At 35.9% G+C, this 17727-nt stretch overlaps 2 protein-coding genes across 2 annotated transcripts in view; one reads left to right on the forward strand and one right to left on the reverse strand.

Annotated features, from left to right (window-relative positions):
• Positions 1–5193, forward strand: part of GNAZ (G protein subunit alpha z) — a 34262-nt gene extending 29069 nt beyond the window's left edge. The window contains exon 2 of the mRNA XM_005147789.3: positions 3127–5193. Within this exon, the coding sequence (XP_005147846.1) occupies positions 3127–3471 (345 nt within the window). The 3' untranslated portion in view covers positions 3472–5193. The remainder of the gene's footprint in view (positions 1–3126) is intronic.
• The window catches only part of RSPH14 (radial spoke head 14 homolog), an 83635-nt gene extending 68790 nt beyond the window's left edge, over positions 1–14845 (reverse strand). Inside the window, exons 1-3 of the mRNA XM_005147790.2 lie at positions 14647–14845; positions 12788–12890; positions 12487–12605 (exon numbers count right to left, since the gene is read on the reverse strand). Coding sequence (XP_005147847.1) covers positions 12487–12605; positions 12788–12890; positions 14647–14845 — 421 coding nt within the window. The remainder of the gene's footprint in view (positions 1–12486; positions 12606–12787; positions 12891–14646) is intronic.
• Between the last annotated feature and the right edge of the window lie 2882 nt (positions 14846–17727).

Consider the following 17727-nt stretch of genomic DNA (forward strand, 5'->3'; position numbering starts at 1 on the left):
GATGCTGCCTATTTCTCTTTCCCTAAAGTTTTAATAACTACATGGATGACATCCTACTGAGAGTAAGAGTTTGATTTTCCTTTCTGATGTATTTATTTCCTCATAGCTCAGTGATACATTTTTCCACTTTTGCTGTTACAGTTAAATCATGAAATGGATTTGAGGGGTACATTTTCAAAGGTATATCAAGCATTTATAGCATATACAACCATAGTCTTGCACTGGTGTAATACAGCATGCATCTGTGGAGGAAATTATTCCTGATCAACTTGATTGCATTTTAACTAAAAGAAATTCTATTTGGTTTAGTTAAGATTTGTATAACTTTCAGATATTCAACCAATATAATAAAAATGATATTACATTGAAGAAGAAATTCCTTAGGTGGCAGGTGCCACAGTTTAAAAATTCTTTCTTTACATCATGATAACCAAATTTACGATAACTGAAACCTGTTGGTCCTCTTGTACACATTGCATTTTACAATTTATGGAATATTTTAACTCTCTAATTTTGTTCTTTGACTACAGAGTCCAGCTGAGGATTTGGCAGTAGAGGAACATAATTATGATTCACTACAGAATACAGTAATAAACACAAACCTCTTAAAATGCAATATCCTGTTGGAATGAATGTTCAGAGAGTTGGCTAAACCCCTAGATTTAGCTGTAAACCATTTTTTTCCAAACAACTAGTAGGAAAAGCATTTCAACAGAACTAAAAAATTCTTGTGTGTTTTTATTATCAGCTACAAATTCAGGGAAGGAAAGAAAAGGATGATTATTTGGAAACAGATCTATGATGTTTTGGGGCGGATTATTTGTTGTGACAGGATTTTCATGGTGATACTAAAATATAAACCCTCAAACAGATTTTTAAAGCCACGTTTTTACACCTATAAAACTGTCTGTACACAAAGTAGGCTCAAGTGTTAGACAACCCCACCTTTACAATGGAAGAAGTAAACAAACAAAAAAATCCCAACCAAATATAGGTATTGAGTCAATTTGTTTATATTTCAGTATGCCTTAAGAAGCTCTACAGTAGATTTTAACATGGCTACATACTGCTGCTGTGGGAGTGCCAACTATCATGGTATGCCCCTGTGCTCCTGCAGCTTTTGAAACTGCCAATGGTCTTGGTTTTAATCTGTAAACACAGAATTAGTCACTAAAATCACTAAATCAATGCCTTTGTGGAGCATTGAGAACATAGGATGCGATTCTGATCAAGTCAGTCCATAGCAAATGGAAAGGAATAGCAACACAAATAAAATGAGGAAAGTATATGAAGTAATTGGAAAAGTTTAGTTAAAACTGCCAGTAGTTCAGCAGCTGTGCATTTTTAAGTAGTAACTTTTTCAGGATACTGTTTTAGTCTAATAATAATGATCAATACTGTTGCAAATTTCTTTTTAATTAATAACAATAGAAGATAGTTTAATTTTCTGTTTAAAAAGTAGAGTTTAAGCAAATTATATTTCCATATTATTTTTGGGTAATGAAACAGTGAATGATTCTTCTTTCTTCATCTCACCAACTGAAATATAGAGTGACTCTATTGAAGTAAAGGGAGATACAGTAGACACAATTGATACACATTGCAGGAGAATTAGTCCCAAAATACCGTTACTTCTACTGAAGGCGAAAATCACCCTCTCTGCTTTACATACAGGAAAACTGGTCAGAATCCTTCACAGCCAAACATCAACAAAAATACCCAGACTCTGTAGATTACTTTCATTCTCTCTGAACACAAGGCCAGACAAGTGGAATATTTGCAAATAATCTTCTAAGCAAAATATACTCTTTTTTTTTTAATATCCCAAATCCCTTCTGTACCCTTACTCTGGACCACTTTGGCGACTCATGATGTACGTATAAGGTTTTTACAAACCTAAAATATTGTGTCTACAAAGGAGTGCTGTACCTGCAGAGTGATCTATATGGGAAATGTAGCTAATAGTGTTCAAAACAGTAAGTTCATTACAAGTTAACATTAGAAGAATTATTGCAATTATTGCAGAATAATAGGTGGGAATGTTAGAACATAGTGAAGTGCCATACTAGTTTTACACTCACTATCCAAAATAAGCAAACTTCTGAAGTACTTGCTGTACCTCCTAGCACTGCCAGAACACTGCCACTGTGTGGTATCGCACATGTCTTAGGTAAAAGGAATGTATTATTTGATATACATTATAATTGCACGAAGAATGACTGCTATTTAGTTTAATAATCTAGAATATTTTCTATTCCAAACATTGCATCTGTTGACACCTGTTTATAAGTATAAACCAAATGAAAAAAGCTGCCTGCCAAGAGCACTGGGTACCATGGACAGCTCCAGCTGCACCCTGAGAGTGTTACAGCAGCAGCACATCAGGACAATTGAAGATTTCTAACAGACCTTTCTGCTTTCAGTTTATAGCTTGGATTGTTATTTCAAAAAATGCAACTGTGTTTGTCATTCTAAATTGTTCATCAATGGAGTCTACATACAGGGTAGCAGACACAAAGATGTTAAACATGTCTCACTAATCTGAGCTTTCCCCCATAAATACGCAAATTGTCCCACTAGTGTGAGTAGAATGTGGTTCTTGTGTATTCTTTTAAGCTTACCATTACACAATAGGGAGAAGAGAGGCAAGGAAAAAATTCAGAGTATGTATGATGTGCTAAACTACACCTTTAATGATGAAATGTTACCATTGTACTGTAGTAGCTCCTTATTTTTAAAAAACTTCAAATTGAATGCTTCTGTACTGTGAAATCCTTAGAAGTTACTCTTTCCTTTTATTAAAGAAGGTGTTTATAGTGCTAACCTAAGTTTGAACACAAACATTTTTCCCCAAGTTACACCTATAGCTTCTAAATCTTCGGTTTTAAACTTTCCTCCATAGTTGCCAAATATTTTAAAAGATAAAAGTATGTCTGTGAAGAAATGTATTGTATCAAAATAAATGAATTAAGGTCCCTGTAATTCATGGTCAGATAAGATAGACCATCACCAAATGAAACAAAAAATGTTTCTAAAAGTAGGGTTTGTTCTTTGATAGACATATTTTGTGTGCTTTCCAGTTATGCTGAAACACTGTTACTGATACTGTTGTTTCTTCTCCTACAGAGTCGAATGGCAGAAAGTTTGCGTCTCTTTGATTCCATCTGCAACAACAATTGGTTTATCAACACCTCCCTCATTCTTTTTTTGAATAAGAAAGATCTGCTGGCAGAAAAAATCCGACGCATACCTTTAACAGTCTGCTTTCCTGAATACAAAGGCCAAAACACTTATGAAGAGGCAGCAGTCTACATCCAACGCCAGTTTGAGGACTTAAATCGCAACAAGGAAACCAAGGAGATTTACTCACACTTTACCTGCGCCACTGATACCAGTAACATACAATTTGTCTTTGATGCAGTGACAGATGTCATCATTCAGAACAATCTCAAATATATTGGCCTCTGCTAAGAATCCTTGGGCTTAATCTGTTTTGCTGAAGTGATAAAAAAGGGGCTAATCACTGCCACTTCTCATTTAAATAAATGGGGCAATGCTTAGTAGCCCAAGGAGAGAAAAGGGGAAATCTGATGTATGTACACAGTTCCTCTTATGCCCCCTTAACCTGCTACATAATTTTTCACAAATACATGATCTGGAGAGAGAAAGCCTCCTCTCCAAAAACCCCACACAATTCTGCCCCACTTAGCAAAAAAAAGAACCCAAATTAAAACAAAGAAAGAGATTGAGGCCTAACTCTGTGGATAATTTTTCACCATAGTCACTGCACTTTTACTCCATTTGTTTCATTCTGTTTTCCTACAGTGGGAGTGTTATCATGTTGTGTGTAAGAAATAATTCTTCATCCAGTTGTCCTAAAATTTTACTGACACAAAGGTAAAAAGCTGGTGAGTGATAAATGAACTTGTTTGCAGGGTATAGAGCAGAATGGTTGTGTTGTGAGAAAAAAGCTGGTTCAAAGCTGAGGCTATAGAACAGGCGAGTTTTAGCAAAATACTACTTAAAATCGTATAGAATGGGCATGCACCCACAATAGTGGTACACACAAACAGTATATACCTATACATCATGTGTGCACATGACTCATAGCACATACTATGTACACATTTCTGCTTTGCTTTACTGTTTATCACCTTGCCTGTTTAAGGAATTGTTGGTGTGCAACTGTTGTGTGATTTCCAACCTGACAAGCAGCTCATTCTGAACTTGAAGGCTTCAAATATGCAGCAAAACTACATAAAATCAATCTATGAATAGGCCAAATTAAGGTCAGTGTTTCTTCTACTATTAAGGAGTTTTATACACCAAACTAGTCTTCTTTTACATCTTTTTTTGCCAAATCTTGTGGTGTTTCACAAAAACCAAACTATATTTAAGTAGGTTAGTGTTCCTTTTTTAATACAGATAAAATAAATCACAAGGCAATTTTTAAAATTATTGTTGTAGTGTCTGGATTGCTGAATGTGAAAGTTGCCAACAGCCAATTCTGTTCCACTGCTCCAACTGCATTCTGGGAATTGTAATATTGTAACAGATTTCCTAAGAAGCAGGAGCTGTGGAGATTGTGTAGTATATAGCCTCCAAAGTATTTTTTTCTTTTTTTCTTCTTTTTTTGTTTTTTTTTAAATTATTTTTAAAATGTGCTGTATTATTAGAAGGTTAAAGATGAGCGATATGAACAATAACTAAATGTCTTGGTATTTCAATTTAATAATTTAAATTATTTACAGTTTAGTGAACTTAAGGAAACTGAAGAGATGCATTCCTCAGCTCCAGGTTTCATCTCATAAAGAAACACTACTGGATGGATTAACATTCCAGCAAAAGTTTGAATGCATAAGAAGCTCTGTGGGACTATACTGGAAAATCTCAAATGGATCATATAGACCTAAGTATTTGGTCAGTTGATTCTTTCCCCTGCCATAGAAAAGACTTCTTAAAGACTTCAGTGTAAAGTTGGTGTGTAAATATATGTTTGATAATTGTAAAGCACATAAGTACACAGAGACACAGACACACATGCACACTGGAAAATAACCTACTTTTGTTCCCCCTATGTATTATGATTAGGGCAAGAAATCTCAGCCAAGGGCTCTAAGAAATTTCAAACAAAATGGTTAATAACATCAACATTTAAATTGTCCACTTAAAAAATAAATAATTCAAATGATACTTAATGTGTCTCTAGTGTGGTTATTAATGAGTGCTATGACAGTTACTTAACTGGATAATGCTTGTGAAGTTTTGTTTTATTTGCTCCAGATCACCTTTCCCAGTTTATTTATCAACATTCAGATACTCCATCTTTAACAATTACATCTGAGCAACTCAGTAAGAGTTAAGGGATGTGCATTCCCATTTATTATCTTTGTAAAATCTGAATGAGTGTTATTATGATCAATACAAAAATCTGTCTGGCTCATGCTTGTGAAAAATTAGGCTCTGAGAAAAATCTAAGTATTTTTAAAATTATCATATCAGGTGATCTATCAGCATAATTCTTATTGATTTTTTTATTGTTTTGGTGACAAATCCACCCATTCAGAGTATAACAAGGTTCTAGAAAATCCTCTTGCTGAAATCTTTAAAATTTTGGATGTACATTAAGAAAAGGGGCAACTCGTACAAACAGCATAAACTCATAAAAATCACTTCTTAGAGGATGCTTGATAAATAACATCCCTGAAATTTAAGCAGTCTGACTTAGAGCCCTTCATCCCATTAATCATTTCTGAGACCAGCTGAAAATATTTGATAGTGTTTGGATAGTTTCATTGCTTTGTTTGCTTCTCAGCATTTCTACAAAATGCATCAAAAAGTCCTAATCTTTCTTACCTTACACATAAGAATCCTTCTTTTGACCTGTTTGAGGACATCTAAATTCAAGCTAGGATTTTTCTAAGTGACCTTCAGACTTAAGCTAATGATGAGCTGGGTGGGACTGCTAAGAGAACTGCAACACCCTTGAAGGCAGTGGTTTAAGCAATAATAATTTTCAACCTTGCTATTTCAAACCAAAATATTCTCTGAGGCTCATGTCATGAGTTAAGACTTTGAAAACTCTTTAGTGTGGACATAATTAATAATGGTGGAGAGATCTGTCAAATTTCGAACAAGATTATTTTATCCCTGTGCTAAAGACAGGGGCCATTTAAACATTCTGTGTCAACTGTTACACTTGAATAGAGTCAAGAGAGCCAATGAGGCTGCACCGTGAAGGGATAAAAGATTTGTCATGCCCAGTAGGGAGTTGTCGTGCCCAGTAGGGAGTATTTAGGTTTTGCTTGTAAGGAGAAGATATTATTGCCTGCTTGTGATATTTGCAGTTGTGCTGCTTGACTTGGTGAGTTTACTGAAAGCTATCCATGGTAATTGCCAGTACTGTCCACGTAGCTAGTACAGGATCCTCTAAACTTTGTTTACCATTAAAATGCTCTCTCTTACTTGAGAATTTGCATGGTATTTCTATCTGAGTTAATTTCTATAGTGTAATAGCCTATTATGAGGCAGCTGAATTGTGAATAAGGTATACAATGAGTCAGGGCCTGATTTACGAATGAGTGGATTATTAAATGTATTGCCTCCTTCACCTCTACCTTTTGTGGTACTGTGACCATTTCAGACTAGTGAGAGAAGTGAAAAGAAAACACTGCTGTTCATTTCAGCATAGTTTCAGGGTGAGAAAGCTTGATAGGAAAATTAAAACCAAAAGTGTAGTCAGTCATGAGGAGGGTAAAAAACATTTTATATGAAAAAATAATTCTTTATTCAACTACGAAGGTCATTAAGTATTACAAGCAACCTGCAGTAGAAGTAGAGAACCTAGGGTATTTTAACAGAGGACCAGGGGTGTTTCTAAAGAAAAGGAGTCACACTGTTCATTGAATGAAGCTGTCTTGGGAAGAAGAAAAGCATTTGAAGCTATATCATTTGTTCCTACTTGGCTTGAGAAAAGCATTGGTATGGGGAGAAATAAAGTTGTAAACAGTTAAATAAATCACATAATCATGTTCTCTGACTAGCAATTCCTTACTATAAGCTCTCTAGCCAACTAATTTCTGTGATGTTTTTGATCTTGGTATTCTGAGGAACTTGTACTTTCTTTTCTATCTGAAAGAATTCAAGATGTTAAAAGTAAAATAACCCTATTTTCTGATTGTGTAAGAAAACTGAGGCACAGGGAAGTTAAAACTAAAAAGGCTAGGCCAAAGACAGGTGCTGAAATGAAATCACTTGACTCTTAGTCATCTGTCTGGATAAATCATGCAATTAAATTTGCATCTATTTTCTCAGTTCTCAGGTTTATCAGTGATGCAGTGCACTGCTACCCGAAAGAGCTGCATTAATACAGCTGGGATTTCACTTCACCTGGGCAACAGTGACATTCATAGAAGAGATGTTCCATCTGCTGCAGTAAGAATGCCATCTGTCCTTTCATCATTCACACTCCATACAGCAAAACATATTTCAAAGGGAATAAAGTATCCTTAAACATTCCTTATCCACAGATCTGATTGATTATGATTTTCCAAGGCTGGAATAGTGGACACACTTTGGATCAGTAAAGTACGAGAAATATCTCTTGGACTCTTCCGAAATAGAGGTTCTGGCAAGCTTAGAAATCCATTGCCCCATCCAGTCTACCTCCATCTTTGTCTAAAAGGATTAAGAACCCATAAAAGACAGGCTAGATAATGGATAAGAATTATTAAACTTTTCCAGTATTAACCATATCCTAGTGCAATATTCTTCTCCTAGAACTGTTTTTACTGTTGCTATTGCCATTTATCATTGCATATCACCCTTTCGCTTATATTGTTAAGTACTGTGTGTCAAGTTTTGCTATTAGTTTTTTCAGTGTTCTGAAATTTTCCCCCACTGCTGGTTCTTCTCCTTCTTCTATCCTCATATATATCCATTTTATTTTTATTGTTCTTCTGCTGTTAATTCTTGCCACTAAGTTTTTGTTCCTTCTGGAAATGGTACTCCTTGGTGTTCTCCCAGTCTTTGTGGGTTTTCCAGCCTTTTGGTTTTTAATGATCCCACTGTTCCTGAAAGATACTGGTGTACATCCTTAAATTATAGTCTGCAAATGGATTTGATTAAAATAACCACATTTTCCTAAATTACTCCTGTTTGGAGAAGTACCAGGTGGTCTGGCATAGAGCTAACTGGAGTCACTGACCACATCCCAGCTAACAAAAGCAACTACATTTCATGCCAAATACATGTACAGCTTATGTTCCTTTTTGTCTAGTGTGGAACATACTGCATTCTTGCCCCTGTAAATTACCTCAGCTCTAGAAAACATCAGAAATTTAGCTGGGGAATAGTATATTATTGCTGACTTCCTCAAGCTGACACAAGGTACACCCTATCTCATTATCTGGATGTGAGGTGTAGAAGTAAATGCAGAGAGGAAGACAGTTTCTTGGCTAGCTGAGGAAGTCTGAATTACCAGGCAGAGACTATTTCTGTATCTGTAACATGTCAAATGAAATATGTTAGGCCTTGTGACTCTTACTACCTATTGAGAAAGATTTGCTGTTCTCCCTGATAATTCCCCAAATTGTCTCACAGCAAAGAAAACAGTTTTACCACATTTTTATTTTTCTTGTAAGCAGCATTGCGTATGTGAGTCCGTTCTATGGTAACTCAATTCTGCTCAAGGCATTATCTTCCAACTCTTAAATGCAGGCATGTATATTTTTATATATAGGTTACATTTTTATCAAAATAAAAAATACATTGCTCATAAAAAACTCTTTTTTCCTAGGGCAATTACTCAGAGATGTTTTCACAGACAACGTGCTACCTCAGCTTCTACACCAATGATCTTACAGACTGCACATATATGACAGGCTGAGGACTGCAGGTTTTCACACACACACCCCCCCCAGACTGTCAAAAAGGACATTGTATAAATATCTTCAGAAAGCTATGCAAGACTATTTTAAACTAGTCAAGGACTTCTATCCTGAACAAGTCTTGGAGGATTTTAATAGCACAAACATTGCCAGAGGAAATGGCCAAAATTTGGCATGATTTCACAGCTGAAGAAATTAAGTTTTGGAAGAGAATACCACCTAGAAAGGTATGACTCAAGCAAGCTATAAAGAGACTGCTAGACACATCATGCTCTCCGAGAGATCTGAGTATAAGATCAGATAAATTCTGCTTACTTCACAGATGTAAACAGTTCGTCTACATTCAGTTTTAATTTCTTATAAATAGAAGAGAGGAAGGAAAAAATAGGGAAGAAGTTGGCCTACCTGCATATAGCACAAGGTCATGGCAAAATACTGAGAATTAATGAAGGAGCAAAAAGTTACTCAAAATGGACATAAATACCAGGTTTCAAATAAAGTAATCCTACTTAAGTTTAAAAGGAAATTGCAGTTAAGGCACTGATGCACAGAATTTACCAAATAACTAATTTTACAGTTATTTAAATGTTCTGTTTTCATACTACTAATTAACCTTTTTTGCTTTTTGGAGGCAAAAATCCAGAACCATTCCCTGAAACAAGTCTTGGTGTTAGTTTGATTTGGAAAATCTGATTTTTATCTGCCATCAGTACCTGAAGTGAGAGACGTAAAAGGGAGAAACTGGTATCAGTCTTAGCTCAAGAGAAGCCTTATTGAAAAGCAACTACCACTCAGAGAACTGTAGCTTTTCTTGTAAGTGTAGGTAATTTTCGCTAAACTGGGACTGTTACAAGATTTGGAAGCTGCTTTTTGTTTGGCAGAGGCTCCTGCTCACTTCAGACCTGTTGTGAATCCTTTGCCTTCAAAGGCAAGGTTTTGAGGAGAGAAACTGCTGCAGCTGGCTCCCAGCTTCAGCTTGGCAGTTGTTGGATAATCCTTCCACTGCAGGAGGCAACTTGTTTTCTCCTTGTATAGTATAATCTCACACTTCCTGATTATCACCATACTGGTTTTACAGCTGTGACAGTTCCCATCAGTGGCTCCTGACCCAAGAAGCTATATTCAGATGCCTGAAGGGACAAAGATGGAGCAATGGGTGTAGACCTGCATGGCAGTATGGTGTACTATTACATATCCTCTGGTTTGGGCAATGTATTTTGATTTATGTAGAATTCTTAATGTGCAATACTTTGTTTTGGCACACTAACAGCTAGCATTGCTTACTGTTACATTAAGTCTCAAAGTAGAAAAAATGGTTCTAATAAAATACTTTCTTATATAACCCTTGATTTAATTCCTACTTTTTAGAAAGTGTCTAACTGCAAACACTGGGGGAAAAAATAAAGCTCTCACATCCTCTCAGAGCCACATGGATAGTTTCCATAAAGATTGTTTCCTCCAACTCCTCACCCCAAACTTTTATTAATTCTGCAGTGAATATTTTCTGATTATGTAGCTAAACTTCCAACTTACTTAGTAAATGCTCTGAGTTTTGTGAGATAGAACCTAAAAGCAGGCAGGTGTTTACATGTAATATTAGTTGTAATTTACATTTAATTCATATATAAAATGGTACAGCAGCCACCAAACTCTAAGGCAGTTTCCCTGTTAATAGTAATCTGCAAAAATTTGGCAACATTTATTTACTTCTATTATGTTCTCTTCTCCCATAAGTTTCTATTGTGATCCACATGTTCACAGGATGGTATCTATCTGCCTACACAGGTAAGGGACAGAACTGTTAAAAGGCAGTCAGGTCAAAATGCACGTAAGCCAAGTCCTGGCCTCATTTGATTTGAAAATATGTAAAATCACAATAGAACTTAACTGGTTTCCTATAGTGATGGTCACAAAGTTGTTCAGTCCACCGTATTTAGATCCTTCATAATTCTGTAATTTAGAACTTTAGAAAGGGCTGTATGCATGTAAGAATACATCTTTTTATTTTTGTTAATTCATTATAGTCTCTCAGCAAGGCTTTGAGTATTCATTTAATTCCTTTTTATTTATCAGACAAGATACTTCCCCATGAATGTAAATAGTATAGCTTTTCAATTGATAATTTCTATCTACTAAAATTTTAAACTTTAGAATTATAATTTTCATCAACTGGAAAAGTTTAAGACTAATGCTAAAATTAGAAAACTATGGAAAACATAGTAATAAAATCTGGATATAAAAGTAACAAACCAGCATAAATTCTCTTAGTGCATAAAATATTTTGAAAACTATAAATACACATAATAAAGAAAATATATAAATGGTACAACAACCTATTCTTCTGACAAGTCGAAGACAAATTCTCAGCTTGGATTCCTCTATTTAGACTGAAGCATTTAAAAACTATGTGCCTAATTCTGATGTAATTAACTCTTCTGGTTATCTCACCAGAGATAAATGGGCATCATCAGAGCAGAACTTATTCTAAGCACCTATATGTCAGACTTTTTGTGCCTTTAGGTACTGATTTTACCCCTGCTATGCAGGGAGTGTAAGATGACTAGCTCCATTTGACATCTAAAGTTAATTGTAATTGATCACATTTTAACTCTGTACCTTACCAAGATAATTTAAAAATTTTATAAAATTTTAAAATTTTATATTATTATAATAAAGACAATATTTGAATAAAATAATCAGATAAAGCAAAATTCTTCGTTGTTCTTTGCATCATCCACAAGTGTGTGTTGGGGTTTTTGTTGGTTTTTGGGGGGGAGTTGGATTGTTTTTTTAGTTCACCACTTGAAAGCAATGTCAAAGTGTACATTTAAGAAATGGTGCCTATGAGCCTAAGTTCAAAGACATATGAATACATAATCTGTGGAATACACAGTGCAATAGACTGTGCACTTACTTGCTCATTTGTATCCTCCTATAGCAATGGTTGCAAGCATCAGAGAAGGCATTCCAGAACATTTGTACTTTCTAGCACCAGAAAAACCTTCTACAAACCCTATGTACTGTGAAATTAGTATGCCATGATGAACAGCTGATCATCATTTTGAACAAAAGAGGAAAAAGTGAATTTTTTATGCCAGCTTCTGAAATATGAATTCAAGCCTGCAGTCCTCACAACCTGTGAGCAGGTAGCCTTAGCTTGCATAAGACCTAAGAAAATTAACAGATCTAGCAGCATCAATCCCCTCAGTACATACACAGGACTATTCACAGATGCATTATGTTAACATGGAGCATTTAATTTATTATCTATATAAAGCATTTTCTGTATTATGGATAAGTAGTCTCATTTTTACACAATTTTTAAATATATATCTAGAAAATATAGTTATTTCTACCAATAAAAGAGATGACAGTCATACTTTTTAAAGTTTTCTGACAGAACCCAAAGAAAAATTCTCATAGGAAACTAACGAAAGAAAATTTAGACAAGCAAAACCAGAAAAGGTACTGTTTTAAAATATGTTTTTCAAATAAAATTGAATAAAATTAATCTGGAAGATATTGCATAGGGAATCAGGTAAATTTACCTATTTGCTTTACCTATTTGAATACTTAAATGCTGAAAAAAAATCCCTACCTTCAGTTAATTTTGACATATATTCAAAAACGAGATGCGTGTTCTTCCGACAGGTATCTACTGGATCATTCAAGAGCTCAGCGAGGGCAGAAATCATTCCATTTTGTATCAGCCCATGCCTGCAAACAACATTGGAGAAAACAATTAACTAAGCATAATAAAACTCGTATAGTATTTGTGAAATGCTAAATCTTATTTACATTGCACCTATCTTGTAAAAACTTAGAAATTCTGTTCTTATTTCACACTGTGAAAATTATCATTTCCCTTACCGTTCTGTAAACTTTGGAATTACACCTACCTCCCAACATTATGCATTGTCATTATATGGAGGATTTCTGTTGTTTTTTGTCGGACAGTACTGTCCTGATGTACCAGCAAAGTCTTCAGGTTATCCAAAATGCCTATGAGACACAATAGTTCATTTTAATATTTCTTACCTTCAGCATTAATTTTAAATAGCAATAATAATTTTTATATCACAATTTGAACTGATTATAATCAGAATTTTTTCATCTTGTCCTGAGAATGAAACTCTTGTTGTTTTATCTCAAGTTGGGAACAAACTTTGGAGTGTAAAGGCCTACTGTCAAAAGTGCTATGCTACAAACAAGCTGCTGAACTCTGTATTAAGTTAAATTCTAATCTTACAAATATTTATGAAGCAATATAACTCTAAAAATAAGTGGAGATATTCATGAAATACGAATATGCTTTTCAAAGAGCATATGTTTGCAGGATCAATGCCTACATTTCTTTTTAAGCTTTGTTTAGGTGTACCATGTGCTATGTATAAACACACAACATTGCTTTTCACATGTGGAAAGAAAATGGGTGAACCCTTAATAATTATGTGTATACATACATAGCCCTGACCAAAGGAAAACAACCCAACCAACAATCTCACATTGCTTCAGCAGCTACTGTTGATCAACAAATAATACATTTTGAACATGATTATTGGTATCTTTCATGAGGAAAAAAAATATTAAGTAAATGGAGAAAAAAGCAGTGGCAAACTGGAAGGCTCCTTAAGTGTTACATACTAGCAGCAGACTACTAAAAATTGCAAAGATAAGCTCTGTGGGGTTTTGGGGGGGATTTTTGATTTTTTTTCCTTCCCTAAAATCCACACTTAGGATTCTTTCAAATGCTCAGATAAAACCCTCTGAAAATAGTGGTGGCCAAATATAATCCTGGTGAGTATAATAGATTTGGTCATATCCTTTTGTATCTTAAATTCCCACGAAGTTCCAGTGTTGTTTTTTGCTGTAGACTCATTCTACAGTCATTAAGAGAGTTCTGAGAAGGAGTTCTGCATGAAAAGGTCTGATATTTTCTCTCTGTTAAAGTTATATCTGTATGTGGCATGCCATCCACTGCTGAAGAAATGAATGACAAAACAGGATTCATGGATTCTGCAAATTAACTTGTAAAGCTTATTTAAATATTATTTTATTAATTATTAATTAAAAGGTTCATCAAAGTTTTTTTGCCTTTTATTATTATGGGATCTGAGATATGAGTATTTTGAGCACCTCAAGTATGAAAAATCCAGTGAAGTACCACTCTCCTGAGTCATATGTGGTAGAAAATGTCGAATGAAGGGGAAAGAAAAAAGGGTGATTTTGCTTTTTTTTCTTGCTCTAGGATAACTAAAAGCTTTTTATTTTCCCCTTTCTAAATAAAATATATTTAGTAGTTTTCATGCGATCACTGTTTTTTTTTTTCTGAAAGGTTCACAGAAAACAGAAATGGAGAAGATTCCAGGCAAATGAAATTTAACTAAGCAACAAGGGGGTGGTGTTTCTAAGTTTGGACTGATTTATCTTTTTTATAGGTATATATTATTAGACTGAGTTCAGAGTTGAATAAAATTCAGTGTAAACAAAAGATAAAAAAGATTCTGCACTACTTTTGTATGTAGGGGTTGATAAAACCTATAGTAGGCCATTGATAAATCCTAAAGTGAGGATACTCTTAAAATAATTGTTATGCATATGGCATTAGAATATTTTTTTACCTTTTTAAAAGATATTAAAATAAGAAAAACTTCATGGCCATTTTGTGTCATCAAAGATAGTATGAGGAGAAAAGTAGAGCACAAAAGTGCTTTCCCTTTTCCCCTTCTGTTAAAGCTTATGACAACAGACCACTTACCTAATTCTAGTGCCTGGTAGACATTTTGTGGGTCATGGACCAGATCACAGAGAGCCATCAATGCCCGCTGCTGAGTCAGCAGCTCAGGAGACTGTAACTCCTCATTCAGTTTAGGAAGGGCCCTCCTTCCAAATGCAATAGGAGCTTTTGTAGGATCTATATTAGGGGGGAGGTTGGCTGATATACGAGCATGTGCCATCCTGACTTTTCCTGGGAAGGATTCTCCCTCTCCCTAAAAATACTCCAAAATGACTGTACGTGATGACTGGAGAGATAATGTACCAAAAGGACTACTAGTGACTTTTTACGGTGCTCTATGTCCCAGAAGAGCTACTTTAGCATATGTTCATTGTCAGGAAGCTATGAAAGAGGTGGAAATGGTTTATGGTCATCAGCATTAATGTCTGTTCATCAGCTGAATTGTCTTCTCTGGTTTAATTCTCTACCTAACGCTGTAAAAAAGGAGGGGAGGGGAAGAGAGAGAGAAAGCAAGTTTAATATTGCAAGGTGAGAGAGGGAATGTTTTCCAAAGCATCAAAATGAAGTAGTTCAATGTCCTGAACCAGACAAGGGGCTCAAACAATAAAGCAAAAGCAAGAAAAACGTCAGTTTGTTTTTTTTTTTTTTAAAAAAACAACATTCTTTTAAACTCCCCCTCAGAATCCGTTAACTTTTGAAAGAATCAGTAACGGCTGCCCTCCCCCTTCTCTCAGTAAGGAAAACAGCGCAGCTGATAGAAGCATACAACCTCCAGCGCTGGGAACCTCTCTGCCAAAACAACAAAGAGAAACCCAGCTGCAAAGTTCAAACAACTGCTAAACAACTGCACTTCTCTCTTCAAAACAAAAGAAATAGACTAAATAATCAAAGGCGCCCTGTCCCACCACCATGTCACCGCCTCAGCTGGTCCAGCTTCCCGCTCCTCAGCTCCTGCCCGCTGCGCGTCCGCGGCCGCGTGCTCTAGTTACCACAGCAACAAGCACCGGTTACCACAACACCTCGCTCCGTGAATAACGCAGCCAAGTATACTGAGTCTTATGCTACGTCAACAGCGTAAATACAGCGTTTGACGATAGCTGCTGTGAGAGAGCAGCGTCAGCGGCGTAGTTGGTGAATTGGAAGCCGGGGCCGCTGCTGGCGCGGGGCTGGGCCGTGAGCAGCGGGACTGAGGCGCGGGACGGGCTGAGGCGCGGCCCCTGAGGGGAGAAGGCAAGTGAGGAAAAGGGAGAATGCCTCAGGCGGGGTTGCAGCGTTGAGGTCGTTTTATGTCCCCGCTGTGCTAAAACGTGGAGGGAGGTTCTCTTCTCACCCGCCGTCCTAAAAGTAATCTCAGTTGAACACAACTGGAAAAAAATCAGATTGAACAAAATGGTGGTCGAGTTGGTGCAGAGGTGTAGCAGGGTGAGAGTGCCTCAAGGTGCAAGGGCTGAACGGAGCTCAGTAGCTTTCGACTAGGTTTTCTTTCTGAGTTTTCCCCTGTCACCATAAGTAGCTAGAATGTATAGCAGGGGTTTCCGTTATCATGAGGTTGTTTCATGTAACTGTGTTCAAAACTTGGCCATGTTTTTCAGTATCGTTCTGCTAAAAAGTAAGAGTCTGAGGATGGTACACAGGGAAAACATATCATAACGTTGCCCTTGCACCCCAAGAGTGCTCTGGATTGTCAGATGTGATCTGGTATGAGGAAAAAAACAACTCTGAACAGTTATAAAAGGTTAGTTCTCAGTATAAATAGGCAAATTATTGAGATGTTTTCCATTATGTTTGAGTAACAATTATAATAAAGTTCTTAAACTAGATTTTACAAAGCCAAAGTCATTCAGATCAGTTGGATTAAAATGCAACACAGGAATAGATTATGGTTTGTTGATCTTCAAAATCCATAAAATAAAAACTATTAGTTTAAAAAGTATTTTGTGGAGAGGATTCATTTTTTCTGCAACATTTTAGAGGAGATTCTTTAAAGTAGAAGTTATTTTCCTGAGTTAAGTTAGACTTTCACTAGCTATATATTTGTAAAGTTTCACCCCATTTCAATAGGAGGAGAATGAACATTTCTCAGTGTAGAAGGGGCAGGAGAAGACCAGGGACCTCTCTTGTTCTTCAGTGTTAACTCTGCTCTTATCCTTTTGGCATGAGTTGTTCTGTCTTGTTCTTCACCATAGCTTGGAATACTGATTTTGGTTAGTGGTCATGAGGTTAACTTATTTTATGTACAGGTACTGAATGCCTTCCTCAAATCCTTTGGCTAACTACAGAATCTGCTGGTGCTCCTGTTCCTGCAGAATTGATGTAAGGAGTGTTGTGATGCCATGGAGACACGGTATTCCAGTCCCTCCCGGTAACTGAATCTCCTTCAGCTTTATAAGAAGAGAAAATCTGGATCTCAGTACTGATAATTCTCAGTATTTTTAGCAGCTTTATATTTCTAAAATAATTGATCCCTTGAAATGATTGATTTCCCTCTAATGGTGTGCCCAATTTGGGATATGTTTATGTGTTAAATACACTAAATGTAAGTGAAGATGTTTCTGTTTGGTTGCCTTGGTCCCACCTATACTTTGGATTCACTAAGATCATTGAATTTATTTTATTTACTTTTCTTCTGTAGCTTAGTTTGTGACAGAGATCTAAGACACAGGAAGTAAATCAGCTTATGGATACATGACACGTTTTTATGTGTCTAGGATGTGTTGAACTGGGAGAATATGCAGAAAGCAGTTAGTGTTTGAAACTCTTATCAAGTGGCAGAATTTTTGTTTTCAGAACTATTATTTTAAGACACTCCTGTAAAATCATTCAAATTTGCCAAAGGGCAGGAGCACAGCATAAAAAGGGCCTAGATCTCTCTAGTTTTATACAATCACAAGTAGCATGGTAAGTAGAACTACACATATGGTGATAAATAAATACTATAATGTCACCTTCTTTAGTGAATAATTCATTAGCTGCAAATATGGATTCCTTGGGGGGAAGAGGGTGTTTCAGTATGGTTGAAATCACATGGGTGTCTGAAGTGATTTAAAAGCAACTCCTTACAAAAGAGAATAAAACATCAGTTCTAAGTAGTTGACTGGCAAT

Source organism: Melopsittacus undulatus, chromosome 12 (genome assembly GCF_012275295.1).
Source record: "Melopsittacus undulatus isolate bMelUnd1 chromosome 12, bMelUnd1.mat.Z, whole genome shotgun sequence".
Lineage (NCBI taxonomy): Eukaryota > Metazoa > Chordata > Aves > Psittaciformes > Psittaculidae > Melopsittacus > Melopsittacus undulatus.